Source organism: Geotrypetes seraphini, chromosome 13 (genome assembly GCF_902459505.1).
Source record: "Geotrypetes seraphini chromosome 13, aGeoSer1.1, whole genome shotgun sequence".
Taxonomy (NCBI): Eukaryota; Metazoa; Chordata; class Amphibia; order Gymnophiona; family Dermophiidae; genus Geotrypetes; species Geotrypetes seraphini.
Window position 1 is genome coordinate 59,587,566 of NC_047096.1, and position 18,610 is coordinate 59,606,175.

Below are 18,610 nucleotides of genomic sequence, written 5' to 3' on the forward strand. Positions count from 1 at the left end.
TGTCTATAAATTAAGCCTTGGTACGTACCCTAGTCTCATTGCAAAGGACTGACGATGAGGAAACCATCGTTGATTTTAGAAGGAAATTATCACTGAATTATGACTCACCTTGAGGAAGTCATCCAGTTCTAACAGTTTCCTCGGAAAAAAGCTTGCAACCAGGTCCTCTGCCTGAGTGGGAGGGGGTGGGGAGAGATAAGATACTGTCAACACAGGTAAATGCTATAGCATACATTCCCAACTTTTCACTCGCACTGCCTTTCTATACAATCTGCTTTCAGCAATCTGACAAGCTAGGTCATGTCCACAGCATGTGCCCCAGCATTATATACTGGCACCAATTACACAATCATGTGAAAAAGTTCCCCCCATCTGAATTCTTCTTATTTTATGTGCAACACTGAATAGTCTCTAATCTTTAAAGTTTCAAGTTTCAAGTTTATTCAATATTTGATCAATTGCCTATCAATAATTACTAAGCGATGTACATAAAATATTAATATTGGGTAAACAAGAACAAAATTGAGTAAAAAGATAAAATCTTTAAACATAGACAAAATACAACATGATACATTAGGATGGAGGGGAAAGAACTACATTGTCTGATAGAAAAGGAAGAACAATTAAGGGTAATATACAAAGGGTAGGGGAAAATTAGTTTATTGGGAATAAAATACATAATTAAGTAGAATGAATTATTACTATAAAGAGCAATTGGCTTTTCAATTAAACATTGAAAGCGTCTTTAAAAAGAAAGCTCTTAAGTTGGCCTTTAAATTTATCAAGGTTTTTCTCCTGTCGTAAGTATAGCGGGAGGGAGTTCCACGTTTGCGGTGCTGTAACTGTAAAAATGAATTGCCTTTGTGTATTGATCATTTTAAGGGTAGGAATAACCAATAAAAGTTGTTCGTTTGATCTTAAAGTTTTTTGAGAGGAGTATGGGATTAAAACTTTGTAAATAAATGAAGGGGTTTTATATAGCAATGATTTAAAGGTGAGTAAAGATATTTTATAGAGAATGCGGTGTGCCACAGGTAACCAATGTGCTTTTAGAAGTAACGGGGTGACATGATCAAACTTTTTTGCCCCCGTGATTAATTTGATAGAAGTGTTTTGGATAATTTGTAATCTTCTGATTTCTTTTTGGGCCATTCCTTTGAATAAAGCATTGCAATAGTCGATTTTTGAGATAATTAATGAATGAATTAGGATATTTAAAGATTTGGGACAGAGGAATTTTGAAATGGAGCGAATTTGACGTAATCTATAGAAAATATTCTTGACCACATAACTAACGTGGTCGTGATAAGTAAGATTCTCATCTAAAATGATACCTAGTATCCGGATTTTATTTACTTGTTTGAGCTTAACTCCTTGTATATCAATAGAAACTGCTATTTTGTGATTTTCTTTCCAAGGAAAGAGTAAAGTGTTGGTTTTATTAATGTTTAAGGATAATCTGTTTTGGTCCAACCATAGGTGAATCTTTTTAAGTTTATCATTAATAATGTCAATTTCTGATGCATTGTGAGGGTCAAGGGGATGTAAGAGTTGTACGTCATCCGCGTAAGCGAATACTGAGAAACCAATAGATTGACAAAGAGTCATAAGGGGAGAAAGGAAAATATTAAACAGCAGAGGAGATAGAATAGAACCTTGAGGTATGCCATAGGTGCTAGAAGAACTCAAAGAAACAGAATCATTAAAAGAGACTAGAGAGGTACGATTATCAAAGTAGGACCTAAACCAAAGAAGAACTTGCTCAGAAATACCAATAGATTGTAATCTGTTTATGTTGTCATTTATTTATACAATAAAGTTATCTAATATCTGTTTCACCTATTTGAAAAAGGCTGAAAAAGTAACCACCCATTAACTAACTAGTTGTACCACCTTTAGCAGCAGTAATACAAACACTTCATATAATTTGATATCAGTCTCAGCCCCCTCTTCTTTCAGAACTACTTTAATTCTGACATATTTCTAGGTTTTCATACATGAATTACTCATTTCAGATCCTGCCACAGCATCTCTATTGGATTCAAGTCAGGACTTTCATTAGGCCGCATCATGGTCTTCCTGCATAACCCAACTTTGCTTTAGCTTTAGATTACTGACACATGACCAAACAAATTTTCTGGTATAGGACAGAATTCATACTTCAATAATAGGATGTTCCTTCAATAATGAGGTGTTTTCCAGGTCCTGTGTTAATTTGTCCTTGTAACCTTTTCTATATAGGACAAACATCTCGCCAACTAAAGACAAACTTATTGAGCATATTCACTGTGGGGCAAATTCTATAAACAGTGTCCCAATTGTAGGCAGCGGTAGGTGTAGGTGTCCTACTGCTGTCTAGCCAGCCAATCGGTATACAATTTTTTTTTTTTAAAGCCCCGAAGAGGGTCGCCTACATTGTAGGCATTTTCGCCTGGAAGTGTCCTTAGGAGAGCTTAGGCGGCCATAGGCATCTTCCTAGGGCCATGACAAGTGCCTGAAATGTAGGCCCTGTGTGACTACTAAAAAAATCTCAGCACCTCTGGTAGAATACTGTCTTGCTGTAAATCTTGAATTAAGAACATAAGAATTGCCGCTGCTGGGTCAAACCAGACGCGACGGCCTTTACGTCAAAGACCCCAGTGCCCTAACTGAGACTCGCCTTTCCTGCGTACGTTCGGATTCAGCAGGAACTTGTCTAACTTTGTCTTGAATCCTTGGAGGGTGTTTTCCCCTATAACAGCCTCCGGAAGAGCGTTCCAGTTTTCTACCACTCTCGGGGTGAAGAAGAACTTCCTTACGTTTCTACGGAATCTATCCCCTTTTAACTTTAGAGTGCCCTCTCGTTCTCGATGTTTAGTCTTAGAGCAGCTTCAGGTAAATAAAAATTGTGGTAACATCCGGCGCTGTCTAAGGCAGCGTGACCAGCGATGGATATTTAAATTAAGCCCTGTAACTCCGGCAGGCCTAAACCACTCAGTGGAGTGGAAAGCATTTCTATGAATGGATGTTGTCACTGCATAGGGATTGGTCAATAGTCAAGAGACGCCGATGCCTCTTTTTATAGGAGTGCTACGTTGCTTTTCAGTTGGTAACTGGTTGGATATGCTGTGAGAAGCGGGTTCCCCTGAAGACGCTCTAGCAAAACGGGGTCTCCCGTTGGGATTACAACTTGATGAATTTACCAGCGAGATCAGAATTTTCAGATAAGTGAATTGAAAAGTGCTGGAAACTTAGCAATGATTTTGTTTGAACTGGCTACAAGTGAAATTGCTACAGGAAGCTGTTGCTTTGCCTTAATGCTCTATTAACTTTCGCTGTCTGTCTGTTTGGAGTAAAGTGCAGCACATAACATTGCCCTGCAAAGAAAGCTGGTATGCCTGGAATACATAGTGGAGGTTTTTTCTGACCTGCGATGACAGCGGGTGTACTTTAACATGGCTGAGTGCCGTTTGTATTTTACCCTGTAAATTTTGAAGTCTTTTTTCTCCACTTTTTGAGCTTTATTTGAGGCTACCTGTCTTTCCTCTTCAGTAGAAGAGTTGCTTTAACAGTTTTTGCTTAGTAAATACTTCTGTAACAATCGTTTTGCTGCAGCATCAGCTATGAAAAGAAGAGGTGAAGCCAAGCTAATGCTCCTACAAAACGTTAGATGTAACTGTAGTTTTGAGCAGTATTTCAAGAACTGGCCTATTCTGATGACAGTGGGGAAGTCTCCGACAACGAAGAGGCAACCTGCATTCACCGCAGGAGTTCCTCAATATTTCCACAGCCGGACACTCCAGAGTTCCCACCAGGCCCCAGCTGAGCTCTTTCCTCTCCGCTTCAGCATCGTTAACTCTAATAAGAAATTGGAGTACTCTTTACCTCAAAAAACCTTTTGGGAATGAGGTTTAGTATGCAGTATATTTTTTCATTTGAGCAATACATTATTAAACATATTTTATCAAACTAGAGTATTCTTTACCCCCAAAACAAAATCTGTACCACTATATCTGGACGCCTCCATCATGCCTAATCCACGTCTAACTCATGCCTAGATAGCTTTACAATGCCTACATTTCAGGCAAGAATGTAGATACGTTAAGATGCTAAGCGGCATGCGATTCAGCAAATGGACGTCCATATTAAAATCAAGCCCACGCCTATCCCGTTAGGTGCAGCTCTTTCCAATGGGCTTCCATAATATTCTGGATGCCTATTCTGTGAATCGCACATAGTCTTTGGATATCTAACTTCCAATTATTGCTTGTTAAAGTCGTTAATTGTGCTTATTATTCAATCTATTCGGACGTCTAAGTTGTTGGATGTCTACATTATGGATGCCTTTGTAGAATTTGCCCCTTAAGAAACAGTATTCAGTTTCCAAATGGATTAGGCAGGCCTAACAGGCAATCACCAATCAAATGGATAATACCACTGAATATCCCGTAGGAACGATGTTAGGATTCTTCAGCTAAGGAGAAATGTAATGGAAGTCTATAAAATCTCAAATGGAATTAAATGGGTAAATACAAACTGTCGGTTTACTTTTTCAAAAAGTACAAAGTCTAGGGGACATTCCATGAAGGTTTATAGTAATACTTTCAAAACACACAGTTCTCTCAATGTGTAGTTAAGATCTGGAACTCACTACCAGAAAATGTGGGTAAAAGCAGTTAGCACAGCTGGGTTTAAAAACAGATTTGGATAAACTCTTATTAAGGCAGACCTTTGGAAAGCACCTGCTTGTCCTTGGGGCTGGTAGCCTGGAATCTTGCTACATTTGGGACTCTGCTAGGTATTGTGACCTGGCTTGAACACTGTTGGAAACAGGATAGTGGGCTAGATGGACCCTTGGTCTGATCTAGTAAGAAAAATGCTGGTGCAGCACTTAACTTAAATGTTGGTCAGCCCAGCTGAGTATCAGGCTTGTATTTCTTTTTACACTGACACTTCTTTTGTTTTCTCCTGTTCCCCTTATTGTAAGCAAAACCTGTGACTTATAACATAATAAACAAATATGAATGCTGATGTTAAAAAAAAATAGTGAAAATTTTCCACAAGTTGAATCAGGAATCCAAGGGTGGTGAGACACCCAGATGTGTAAGGCACCTTATAAGAGCCACACGTTCTCATTCACATGCATCATTTGACTTTAGGACATTTGGAGACTGTTTGTTTGCAAATCTTACTGGGTCAGACCTATGGTCCATCACGCCCAGTAGCCCGTTCTCATGATGGTCAATCCAGGTCACTAGTACCTAGCCAAAACCCAAAGAGTAGCAACATCCCATGCAAGCACAGGCTTCCCCCATGATTCCTTAGGATATTGCTAAAGTTAACCCCACTGAAAATGCCATGCCATAGGAACTATGTGAAATAGGAGCAAGAATGCTCACCTCACTTGTGATTCGTTCCCGGAAGAGGTCAACCTAAAACAAGAGAAAATAAAGTAAAAATAATTTAGAAAAATGCATCTATTTCCAAACCAAACTCAAGTTCGCAAGCCCTGATCTCACTGGAATTGTATGATACCAGTGGTGGAGGAAAAATCTAGCAGATAGCAGTGGGGTGTAAAAGGTATCGGGGAATATTCTTTTCTGAAACAGGGGGATGGAACCAAACATTTCTGTATTATTCTTTTTCTCTGCTTTAAAGGGAGTCGGTCTTTTTTAAAAATTTCATTTATGCTAAACCACATAAGCTCCGATGCAGTAAGCAGTGCTACCCTTTAGCGCAGTTTACTCTTGATTTTCTCACTCTATTCTTATTCCCAATGCAGTAAGAAATATTAGAATACAACCACTCCATAAGTAATGTTTGTGTATTAAAGCAACAATTAACCAGCGAAAGAAAAAGTTGGCCTTGGTGGTAAGAACTCTGACGCTCAAAGGATTTCTATGAGCGTCGGAGTTCTTACCTCCACAGCCAGCGTTAAAAATGCTAGCGCAGCTTTATAAAGGAGAGGGTAGATTAAGAAATTTCTCCTGGGTTAAAAAAAAAGTAAAATCTTGCTTCTTCCTTTCATTTTTTTCTAGCATTGAATCCTTATACCAGCTCAGGGGTTGTTAAAATGTCTAGGGTCCACTGGATCCCCAGGAGGATTTTGAGGGCAAGGGACAGGGCAACAATTGTGGAGTCCAGCGGGCTTTCTATCTATGAGGGCTGTTCAATACTTTATCTACCTCATCTCTAGTCACTTGGTTTCCATACAGCATCTCCGACTTCTCCCGACAACACTGGAGCCCTGTAACTTTCTGACATGGCGTCAGCAGTCTTGGAACCCATCTTGTACTATCCTTGGACATGCCCAGCTTTTCATGAATTATTTTCCAAGCTGTACCTGCTGAGATGCCCATTTCTTCAGCTATTTGGAAAACCTTAATTTCTTACTTGATTTGCACGAGGACTTTCCTGTGCATGAGTAACCTTGAGACATGTCACAACAGGCTTGCTACTTTCTTTCATACTCAGGTAGAAAAATTAGGCAGTATACAAGCTCTGTTTCCTTGATGCAGCAAATGGCTACAAAACTGGTGTGGTGTGTGTGTTGTGTGTGTGTTAGGGGGGTTGATTCAAGCACAATTTTTAATGCTGCAGTAATCTACATGCCATTAGTTTCCTTAATCACGACCAAAAGGGTTTTTTAAGGCATATATTAGAATGCACAGAATTTTAGGTTCTAATACAATGTTTATTTGCATTGAGGCCTTAGTGCATTAACAGGGCAATTCTATAAGCGGGTGCCATTTGCATGCATCACTGATGTCAATAAACAGCAATGCACATATTAGGCCCTCTTCCATAAGGAAGTGCCCGAGTACTACAGCATGTAATTGCAAGGAGGTGTTTATGTTGCGGGAGCATGGATATGTCACTAAACAATGCAGACAAGTTAGAAAATACTGTAACAATTGTGCACACCTATTGTCACACCTATGTTTGCTCACTTACACCAGCAATTGACCTAGGGTAAGAGACTGAGCCTAATTTTTAGCTGCCAAAGCAGATTTGCATTCCTATTCTATAATGACTTAGGCACTCCGAGTCCTAAGTGCCGTTATGGTATAGAACTGGCACTAAACATGCCCCACTGTGGCATCTCCTTGCCACCAAATTATAGATTGCCCCCTAAGTATTTTAATACCTAATAAATTAAATGAAAAAAACCAAAAGCACATCCTTAAAAAAAAATAAAAAAATGTTGTCAACAGTGGAGGTATACGAGAAGTTTGTGCAGGAAACACTAAATGCAACGGCATAAACCCCCTGCTTCAAGAAGTCAGCCCAAAGAGCAGGGCTACTAAAATGATCATTTGTCTAACCTTAAAGCAAATGGGGAGAGATTTACATACAGATCTCAATATGTATTCTTTAGAAGAAAGGCGAGAAGGGAAATATGATAGAAATTTAAACAACCGCTGTGACATAAATACACAAGATCTCTTTAAAATGAAAGAAAGCTCTGGACAAAGGTGAAAAGGGAATGGGGACTTGTATGCTGCCTTTTTGTCGCTTTGGCATTTCAAAGCTGATATTCAAAACAGTGGGCAATGGAGGATCAAGTGACTTGCTCAGGGTCACAAGGAGCAGCACCAGGATTTGATTTCACAACCTCTAGGTGAAGAGGCAGTAGTAGCTCAACCAGGACTAATTTAAGCAAATATTCTTTTTATGGATAAAGCGGTGGGTATGTAGAAGAGCCTCCCAGTGGAGGTGGTTAAGACAATTTGCATATGAATTCAAAAATCATAAGATGGATGCAAAGTATCTCTAAGGTAGAGAAAGGGATTGTACAGCTCAGGAGTTGATGTGGATGACAGACCGGGTAGAAAAATGATAAAGACCATACAGGCTATGTTTCTATGAATACGATGAAAATGTATAATCAACAAATGTCTCTCCTGATCATAAAAACAAGTGTCAAAAACTATTTATTGAGGCAGAAAAAATGTTGTGTAACTTGGCTGCCTGAAAAGTTCCCTTTAGTTAGTGTAGGGAGGTACCTATGGCATACCATAACATGCATCCTTTTGGCTCCATTCAGAGGAGGCATTCGTAAAGGTGTGTTTAGGTAGGAAGGAAGGAACTTTCAAAAATATCTGCATGTTATTTTCATTAAAAAAAAGCATTCACACAAAGGGGGGTGTAAATGTCATGGGGGGGGGGGGGGGGGGGGGAATCTATACCTGCAGCGTATTTCAAAGTAAAAGCATGCACATACTTCCCCTTTGAAAGCTGGTATAAAGTGTGAGGATAGACTTAGTTCCAGAGTTTACAATCCGGACAATTTGAAAATGGCCACCACTAACAAAGTACAAAGCACATTCAAAGTCATTCAAACATGTGTACTGCAAACCTTTGCAAACAATTTTATGGTTATGTGGTTTCAAAAGTATCAAAGATTCTTCAGTGCATAAATATCACGAATAGACCACTAGACTGAAGGTTCACTATAAAAACAAAACTATTAAGTAAATTAGTTTGCACAATGTACTTGTGAAGAACATCCTTTTCATTCTAGTCCACAAAACAGAAATCCAGCAGCTAACATCATCAACAAAAAGTGATCTAGCCATCAATTTTATCGACCAGTGATCAAATCAGCAACATCAGTGAGATGTCATGCAACAGACCATAACTATAATTCAGACCTTAACCATAATTAACCTATGAAGCAACTTTTACTTTTCTTCTTGCACTTCTGCACTGAAGTTACAACCTAATGGTTAAAGCAGCAGGATGAAAACCAGGGTTCAAATCCTATTGAGGCTCCTTATGATCTTGGGAAATCAGTGAACGTCTCCCTTTGCCTCAGGTACAAACATTAAATAACGAAATAGAACTGAACTTGAACTGCAACTGAAAAAGGCCTCCAGTGAAGTGAGAACCAGGAACAGGGTCTGGCACTAAGCACCTTCATCCCCTGCTTAGTTTGATCATTGCACTGATGGTCATAAGCATGGGCTCTAAATCCTTTGAGCAATGACCATGACTGCCTTCCACCACCTTGCAAGGCACTGGAAACCTCCACCCTACTACCAGTCCAACCAGTGAGCAGAAAACTCTGTTCAGGAATCAGACTGGAGACCTTCCACACAGTATTTGTCATTAGACCACCACAGTGAAACTTTGTTGTTTATTATTATTGCTTTGCTCAGGGGAAAACACAATGCAAATGCTACTTTGACAACAAAACCATCCCTATGGGGTAGGCAATTCCGGTCCTCAAGAGCCGGAACCAGGTCAGGTTTTCAGGATCTCCACATGAATATGTATGAGATGGATTTGCATACACTGCCTCCTTGACATGCAAATCTATCTCATGCATATTTATTGTGGAAATCCTGAAAACCTGGAGGAAGGGAATTGCCCTAGAAAAAGTGACTCTTCAGAGAGCTCTAAGAAGAAAGAATCTAAAACCAACCCTTTCGTAAATGTCTGGGTCCTCCATCTCAGATGATAAAGGCTGCCACCACATCCCCTACCCCTGGGGCTTTAGCAAGGGTAAACTTGGCTGCACCCAGCCGTTTCCAGGAAAACTAACCGAGTCACAAAGCCTGAAAAAACCCTGAACCCCCCGACAACGTCATCTCATACCACACAGCAGACGTCACTCACGCCCCGGCCACCCGTGACGTCACCGCCTCGTCAGCCGCCGACAAGAGCTCCGTAACCGGCGCAGCTTCCCAGTTTGGAGGCGGGGAGAGGGCCGCTAGCTCAGTTACCCTCCTTGAAGCCCAGGCTTTGTGCTCCTTGAAGCGGCAATGAAACAGCCCAGACCCAACGAGGGAGGGAAAAGCCAGGCCAAAACCACCCGGAGCCCCCGGCCTTACCTTCTTCTTCAGCTCCTGGTCCACTTTGAGCAGGGAGGCCATGGTGCGGGGAGCATTGCGGGCTCTCGGAGGACGGAGCCTGCGCGCGCGGCTCAGAGCCCAACGCGCAGACCCGGAAGTGGCGTAGCGGCCGCCCGAGCCAATTACGCGGCCGCAAAGTAGCGGCGGTTCCGAAAGGGACGTGGTCTAATCTGGCCGGCCCTGGATTTCCGACAACCCCATCTATGGTTTATTTTAGGACTTGTAATGCTGATTTTAGCGGGTAAAAGAAGGGACTCCAAATCGGAAATCCAGGGCCGGCCAGATTAGACCACGTCGCTTTCGGAAACGCCGCTACTTTGCGGCCCCGTAATTGGCTCGGGCGGCCGCTACGCCACTTCCGGGTCTGCGCGTTGGGCTCTGAGCCGCGCGCGCAGGCTCCGTCCTCCGAGAGCCCGCAATGCTCCCCGCACCATGGCCTCCCTGCTCAAAGTGGACCAGGAGCTGAAGAAGAAGGTAAGGCCGGGGGCTCCGGGTGGTTTTGGCCTGGCTTTTCCCTCCCTCGTTGGGTCTGGGCTGTTTCATTGCCGCTTCAAGGAGCACAAAGCCTGGGCTTCAAGGAGGGTAACTGAGCTAGCGGCCCTCTCCCCGCCTCCAAACTGGGAAGCTGCGCCGGTTACGGAGCTCTTGTCGGCGGCTGACGAGGCGGTGACGTCACGGGTGGCCGGGGCGTGAGTGACGTCTGCTGTGTGGTATGAGATGACGTTGTCGGGGGGTTCAGGGTTTTTTCAGGCTTTGTGACTCGGTTAGTTTTCCTGGAAACGGCTGGGTGCAGCCAAGTTTACCCTTGCTAAAGCCCCAGGGGTAGGGGATGTGGTGGCAGCCTTTATCATCTGAGATGGAGGACCCAGACACTTACGAAAGGGTTGGTTTTAGATTCTTTCTTCTTAGAGCTCTCTGAAGAGTCACTTTTTCTAGGGCAATTCCCTTCCTCCAGGTTTTCAGGATTTCCACAATAAATATGCATGAGATAGATTTGCATGTCAAGGAGGCAGTGTATGCAAATCCATCTCATACATATTCATGTGGAGATCCTGAAAACCTGACCTGGTTCCGGCTCTTGAGGACCGGAATTGCCTACCCCATAGGGATGGTTTTGTTGTCAAAGTAGCATTTGCATTGTGTTTTCCCCTGAGCAAAGCAATAATAATAAACAACAAAGTTTCACTGTGGTGGTCTAATGACAAATACTGTGTGGAAGGTCTCCAGTCTGATTCCTGAACAGAGTTTTCTGCTCACTGGTTGGACTGGTAGTAGGGTGGAGGTTTCCAGTGCCTTGCAAGGTGGTGGAAGGCAGTCATGGTCATTGCTCAAAGGATTTAGAGCCCATGCTTATGACCATCAGTGCAATGATCAAACTAAGCAGGGGATGAAGGTGCTTAGTGCCAGACCCTGTTCCTGGTTCTCACTTCACTGGAGGCCTTTTTCAGTTGCAGTTCAAGTTCAGTTCTATTTCGTTATTTAATGTTTGTACCTGAGGCAAAGGGAGACGTTCACTGATTTCCCAAGATCATAAGGAGCCTCAATAGGATTTGAACCCTGGTTTTCATCCTGCTGCTTTAACCATTAGGTTGTAACTTCAGTGCAGAAGTGCAAGAAGAAAAGTAAAAGTTGCTTCATAGGTTAATTATGGTTAAGGTCTGAATTATAGTTATGGTCTGTTGCATGACATCTCACTGATGTTGCTGATTTGATCACTGGTCGATAAAATTGATGGCTAGATCACTTTTTGTTGATGATGTTAGCTGCTGGATTTCTGTTTTGTGGACTAGAATGAAAAGGATGTTCTTCACAAGTACATTGTGCAAACTAATTTACTTAATAGTTTTGTTTTTATAGTGAACCTTCAGTCTAGTGGTCTATTCGTGATACTTATGCACTGAAGAATCTTTGATACTTTTGAAACCACATAACCATAAAATTGTTTGCAAAGGTTTGCAGTACACATGTTTGAATGACTTTGAATGTGCTTTGTACTTTGTTAGTGGTGGCCATTTTCAAATTGTCCGGATTGTAAACTCTGGAACTAAGTCTATCCTCACACTTTATACCAGCTTTCAAAGGGGAAGTATGTGCATGCTTTTACTTTGAAATACGCTGCAGGTATAGATTCCCCCCCTCCCCCCCCCCCATGACATTTACACCCCCCTTTGTGTGAATGCTTTTTTTTAATGAAAATAACATGCAGATATTTTTGAAAGTTCCTTCCTTCCTACCTAAACACACCTTTACGAATGCCTCCTCTGAATGGAGCCAAAAGGATGCATGTTATGGTATGCCATAGGTACCTCCCTACACTAACTAAAGGGAACTTTTCAGGCAGCCAAGTTACACAACATTTTTTCTGCCTCAATAAATAGTTTTTGACACTTGTTTTTATGATCAGGAGAGACATTTGTTGATTATACATTTTCATCGTATTCATAGAAACATAGCCTGTATGGTCTTTATCATTTTTCTACCCGGTCTGTCATCCACATCAACTCCTGAGCTGTACAATCCCTTTCTCTACCTTAGAGATACTTTGCATCCATCTTATGATTTTTGAATTCATATGCAAATTGTCTTAACCACCTCCACTGGGAGGCTCTTCTACATACCCACCGCTTTATCCATAAAAAGAATATTTGCTTAAATTAGTCCTGGTTGAGCTACTACTGCCTCTTCACCTAGAGGTTGTGAAATCAAATCCTGGTGCTGCTCCTTGTGACCCTGAGCAAGTCACTTGATCCTCCATTGCCCACTGTTTTGAATATCAGCTTTGAAATGCCAAAGCGACAAAAAGGCAGCATACAAGTCCCCATTCCCTTTTCACCTTTGTCCAGAGCTTTCTTTCATTTTAAAGAGATCTTGTGTATTTATGTCACAGCGGTTGTTTAAATTTCTATCATATTTCCCTTCTCGCCTTTCTTCTAAAGAATACATATTGAGATCTGTATGTAAATCTCTCCCCATTTGCTTTAAGGTTAGACAAATGATCATTTTAGTAGCCCTGCTCTTTGGGCTGACTTCTTGAAGCAGGGGGTTTATGCCGTTGCATTTAGTGTTTCCTGCACAAACTTCTCGTATACCTCCACTGTTGACAACATTTTTTTATTTTTTTTTAAGGATGTGCTTTTGGTTTTTTTCATTTAATTTATTAGGTATTAAAATACTTAGGGGGCAATCTATAATTTGGTGGCAAGGAGATGCCACAGTGGGGCATGTTTAGTGCCAGTTCTATACCATAACGGCACTTAGGACTCGGAGTGCCTAAGTCATTATAGAATAGGAATGCAAATCTGCTTTGGCAGCTAAAAATTAGGCTCAGTCTCTTACCCTAGGTCAATTTCTGGTGTAAGTGAGCAAACATAGGTGTGACAATAGGTGTGCACAATTGTTACAGTATTTTCTAACTTGTCTGCATTGTTTAGTGACATATCCATGCTCCCGCAACATAAACACCTCCTTGCAATTACATGCTGTAGTACTCGGGCACTTCCTTATGGAAGAGGGCCTAATATGTGCATTGCTGTTTATTGACATCAGTGATGCATGCAAATGGCACGCACTCCTAGGCACCCGCTTATAGAATTGCCCTGTTAATGCACTAAGGCCTCAATGCAAATAAACATTGTATTAGAACCTAAAATTCTGTGCATTCTAATACAGTATATGCCTTAAAAAACCCTTTTGGTCGTGATTAAGGAAACTAATGGCATGTAGATTACTGCAGCATTAAAAATTGTGCTTGAATCAACCCCTCTAACACACACAACACACACAACACACACACACACCACACCAGTTTTGTAGCCATTTGCTGCATCAAGGAAACAGAGCTTGTACACTGCCTAATTTTTCTACCTGAGTATGAAAGAAAGTAGCAAGCCTGTTGTGACATGTCTCAAGGTTACTCATGCACAGGAAAGTCCTCGTGCAAATCAAGTAAGAAATTAAGGTTTTCCAAATAGCTGAAGAAATGGGCATCTTGGCAGGTACAGCTTGGAAAATAATTCATGAAAAGCTGGGCATGTCCAAGGATAGTACAAGATGGGTTCCAAGACTGCTGACGCCATGTCAGAAAGTTACAGGGCTCCAGTGTTGTCGGGAGAAGTCGGAGATGCTGTATGGAAACCAAGTGACTAGAGATGAGGTAGATAAAGTATTGAACAGCCCTCATAGATAGAAAGCCCGCTGGACTCCACAATTGTTGCCCTGTCCCTTGCCCTCAAAATCCTCATGGGGATCCAGTGGACCCTAGACATTTTAACAACCCCTGAGCTGGTATAAGGATTCAATGCTAGAAAAAAATGAAAGGAAGAAGCAAGATTTTACTTTTTTTTTAACCCAGGAGAAATTTCTTAATCTACCCTCTCCTTTATAAAGCTGCGCTAGCATTTTTAGCGCTGGCTGTGGAGGTAAGAACTCCGACACTCATAGAAATCCTTTGAGCGTCGGAGTTCTTACCACCAAGGCCAACTTTTTCTTTCGCTGGTTAATTGTTGCTTTAATACACAAACATTACTTATGGACATAAGAACATAAGAAGCGCCATCTCCGGATCAGACCTTCGGTCCATCAAGTCCGGCGATCCGCACACGCGGAGGCCCTGCCAGGTATACACCTGGTTTATTTTATAGCCAACCATACTTTATATGCCTCTCTCAAGGAGATATGCATCTAGTTTGCTTTTGAAGCCTAGGACTGTCGATTCTGCAATAATCTCCCCTGGGAGAGTATTCCAGATGCCAACCACTCTCTGTGTGAAGCAGAACTTTCTGACATTAGTCCTGAACTTGTCCCCCCTTAGCTTCATTTCATGTCCTCTTGTCCGTGTCAAATTGGACAATGTAAATAATCTTCTCTGCTCTATTTTGTCGATTCCTTTCAGTATTTTGAAGGTCTCGATCATATCCCCACGCAGTCTCCTTTTCTCAAGGGAGAACAATCCCAGTGTTTTAAGTCGATCCTCATATACCAGTTTCTCCATACCCTTCACTAGTTTGGTTGCTCGTCTCTGCACCCTCTCCAGCAGTTTTATATCCTTCTTTAGGTAGGGAGACCAATGTTGGACGCAGTATTCCAAGTGGGGTCTGACCATTGCCCTATAAAGCGGCATTATAACTTTCTCCGATCTACTCGAGATTCCTTTCTTTATCATGCCCAACATTCTATTTGCCTTCTTTGCCGCTGCCGCGCATTGTGCTAACGGCTTCAGGGTCCTATCTATCAGTACACCCAGATCCCTTTCTTGTACACTTTTTCCCAGACTTGCACTTGACATTCTGTACTCATATTCCTTATTTTTACTGCCTAAATGCATTACCTTGCATTTCTCCACGTTGAACTTCATCTGCCATTTCTCCGCCCATTTTTCTAACCGACACAAATCGCTCTGGAGTTCCTCACTATCCTCCTGCGATCTGATTGCCCAGCAGAGTTTTGTGTCATCTGCAAACTTGATGATCTCACTGGATGTTCCGTTTTCCAAGTCATTGATATAAATATTAAAAAGGATCGGTCCAAGTACTGAGCCCTGGGGTACACCACTAGTCACTATCTCCCAGTCGGAGAACTTCCCATTAATGCCCACTCTCTGCTTCCTGTTATCCAGCCATTTGCCTATCCATTTTTGTATATCTCCCTCTATGCCATGGCTTTGTAGTTTCCTGAGAAGTCTTTCGTGTGGAACTTTGTCGAACGCTTTCTGGAAGTCCAAGTATATTATGTCCACCGGCTTTCCACTATCAATTTGCTCGTTCACGGTCTCAAAGAATTGGAGTAAATTCGTCAAACACGATTTCCCTTTCCTGAATCCATGTTGACTGGGTTTCATCAAGTCGTGTGTGTCCAAGTGCTGAACTATGCTATCCTTGATCAGTGATTCAATCATCTTGCCTGGGACAGACGTAAGACTCACAGGTCTATAATTGCCCGGTTCTCCTCTCGATCCTTTTTTGAAAATTGGCGTGACGTTCGCTTTCTTCCAGTCGTCTGGTATCTGACCAGTTCTGATTGACAGGTTTGCAAGTTTTTGCAATAACTCTCCGATTTCAACCTTCAATTCCTTCAAGACTCTTGGGTGAATTTCATCCGGTCCAGGGGATTTGTCACTTTTAAGTTTGTCGATCTGGTAGTATATCTGATCTAAGTTCACTTCAACTGTGGTGAGGCTGTCCTCTATTTCTCCTGTAAACAGTTTCTCCGCTTCAGGTATTGTTGAGGTGTCCTCCTTCGTAAAGACGGACGCAAAGAAGGAATTTAGTTTGTCTGCGATCTGTTTATCTTCCTTGATGTACCCTTTTCTTCCCTTGTCGTCCAGGGGTCCCACTGCCTCTTTTGCAGGTTTTTTCCCCTTCACGTATCTAAAGAAGGGCTTGAAGTTTTTGGCCACCCGGGCTATTTTTTCCTCATAGTCCTGTTTTGCATCCCTCACCGCCTTGTGACATTTCTTCTGTTCATCTTTATGTTTGTTCCAGGCTTCGGTTGTCTTTGTGCATTTCCATTTTTTGAAAGAGTCCTTCTTTTCTTTTATGGCTTCCTTCACCTGTATGGTAAGCCATGCCGGTTTTCCTTTGCCTTTAGTTCTCCGATCTTTAGAAATCCTCGGAATGTAGAGATCTTGCGCTTCTGCAATAGTATTTTTCAATAGGCACCATGCCTGATCTACTGTTTCAAGTTTGTCCACCATCTTCTTGAGTCGTTTTGTTACCATGGCTCTCATGCAATCGTATTTACCCTTTTTAAAGTTTAAGGTGGTGGTTAAGGTTTTGGCATGTTTCCCTTTCCCGATGGAGTGAGTTTGATTTTGTTTTTGGATTATGTTCCCCACCCCCTTTTGATTGTATTCTAATATTTCTTACTGCATTGGGAATAAGAATAGAGTGAGAAAATCAAGAGTAAACTGCGCTAAAGGGTAGCACTGCTTACTGCATCGGAGCTTATGTGGTTTAGCATAAATTAAATTTTAAAAAAAGACCGACTCCCTTTAAAGCAGAGAAAAAGAATAATACAGAAATGTTTCAGAAAAGAATATTCCCCGATACCTTTTACACCCCACTGCTATCTGCTAGATTTGTCCTCCACCACTGGTATCATACAATTCCAGTGAGATCAGGGCTTGCGAACTTGAGTTTGGTTTGGAAATAGATGCATTTTTCTAAATTATTTTTACTTTATTTTCTCTTGTTTTAGGTTGACCTCTTCCGGGAACGAATCACAAGTGAGGTGAGCATTCTTGCTCCTATTTCACATAGTTCCTATGGCATGGCATTTTCAGTGGGGTTAACTTTAGCAATATCCTAAGGAATCATGGGGGAAGCCTGTGCTTGCATGGGATGTTGCTACTCTTTGGGTTTTGGCTAGGTACTAGTGACCTGGATTGACCACCATGAGAACGGGCTACTGGGCTTGATGGACCATAGGTCTGACCCAGTAAGATTTGCAAACAAACAGTCTCCAAATGTCCTAAAGTCAAATGATGCATGTGAATGAGAACGTGTGGCTCTTCTAAGGTGCCTTACACATCTGGGTGTCTCACCACCCTTGGATTCCTACATCAGCAATCATATTTGTTTATTATGTTATAAGTCACAGGTTTTGCTTACAATAAGGGGAACAGGAGAAAACAAAAGAAGTGTCAGTGTAAAAAGAAATACAAGCCTGATACTCAGCTGGGCTGACCAACATTTAAGTTAAGTGCTGCACCAGCATTTTTCTTACTAGATCAGACCAAGGGTCCATCTAGCCCACTATCCTGTTTCCAACAGTGTTCAAGCCAGGTCACAATACCTAGCAGAGTCCCAAATGTAGCAAGATTCCAGGCTACCAGCCCCAAGGACAAGCAGGTGCTTTCCAAAGGTCTGCCTTAATAAGAGTTTATCCAAATCTGTTTTTAAACCCAGCTGTGCTAACTGCTTTTACCCACATTTTCTGGTAGTGCGTTCCAGATCTTAACTACACATTGAGAGAACTGTGTGTTTTGAAAGTATTACTATAAACCTTCATGGAATGTCCCCTAGACTTTGTACTTTTTGAAAAAATAAACCGACAGTTTGTATTTACCCATTTAATTCCATTTGAGATTTCATAGACTTCCATTACATTTCTCCTTAGCTGAAGAATCCTAACATCGTTCCTACGGGATATTCAGTGGTATTATCCATTTGATTGGTGATTGCCTGTTAGGCCTGCCTAATCCATTTGGTAACTGAATACTGTTTCTTAAGGGGCAAATTCTACAAAGGCATCCATAATGTAGACATCCAACAACTTAGACGTCCGAATAGATTGAATAATAAGCACAATTAACGACTTTAACAAGCAATAATTGGAAGTTAGATATCCAAAGGCTATGTGCGATTCACAGAATAGGCATCCAGAATATTATGGAAGCCCATTGGAAAAAGCTGCACCTAACGGGATAGGCGTGGGCTTGATTTTAATATGGACGTCCATTTGCTGAATCGCATGCCGCTTAGCATCTTAACGTATCTACATTCTTGCCTGAAATGTAGGCATTGTAAAGCTATCTAGGCATGAGTTAGACGTGGATTAGGCATGATGGAGGCGTCCAGATATAGTGGTACAGGTTTTGTTTTGGGGGGTAAAGAATACTCTAGTTTGATAAAATACGTTTAATAATGTATTGCTCAAATGAAAAAATATACTGCATACTAAACCTCATTCCCAAAAGGTTTTTTGAGGTAAAGAGTACTCCAATTTCTTATTAAAGTTAACGATGCTGAAGCGGAGAAGAAAGAGCTCAGCTGGGG

At 41.7% G+C, this 18,610-nt stretch overlaps 2 protein-coding genes across 3 annotated transcripts in view; one reads left to right on the forward strand and one right to left on the reverse strand.

Moving 5' to 3' along the window:
- LOC117347784 (proteasome activator complex subunit 3-like) overlaps positions 1-10,016 on the reverse strand; it is a 33,167-nt gene extending 23,151 nt beyond the window's left edge. The window contains exons 1-3 of the mRNA XM_033919154.1: positions 9,816-10,016; positions 5,379-5,411; positions 109-171 (exon numbers count right to left, since the gene is read on the reverse strand). Of these exons, the coding sequence (XP_033775045.1) occupies positions 109-171; positions 5,379-5,411; positions 9,816-9,857 (138 nt within the window). The 5' untranslated portion in view covers positions 9,858-10,016. The remainder of the gene's footprint in view (positions 1-108; positions 172-5,378; positions 5,412-9,815) is intronic.
- A 93-nt stretch (positions 10,017-10,109) lies between these two features.
- PSME3 (proteasome activator subunit 3) overlaps positions 10,110-18,610 on the forward strand; it is a 37,460-nt gene continuing 28,959 nt past the window's right edge. The window contains exons 1-2 of one of the 2 annotated variants that reach the window (XM_033919155.1): positions 10,110-10,310; positions 17,031-17,063. In XM_033919155.1, the coding sequence (XP_033775046.1) occupies positions 10,269-10,310; positions 17,031-17,063 (75 nt within the window). In that variant the 5' untranslated portion in view covers positions 10,110-10,268. Of the gene's footprint in view, positions 10,311-10,355; positions 10,547-17,030; positions 17,064-18,610 lie in introns of those variants that run through there. The other variant, XM_033919156.1, reaches the window with a different exon arrangement.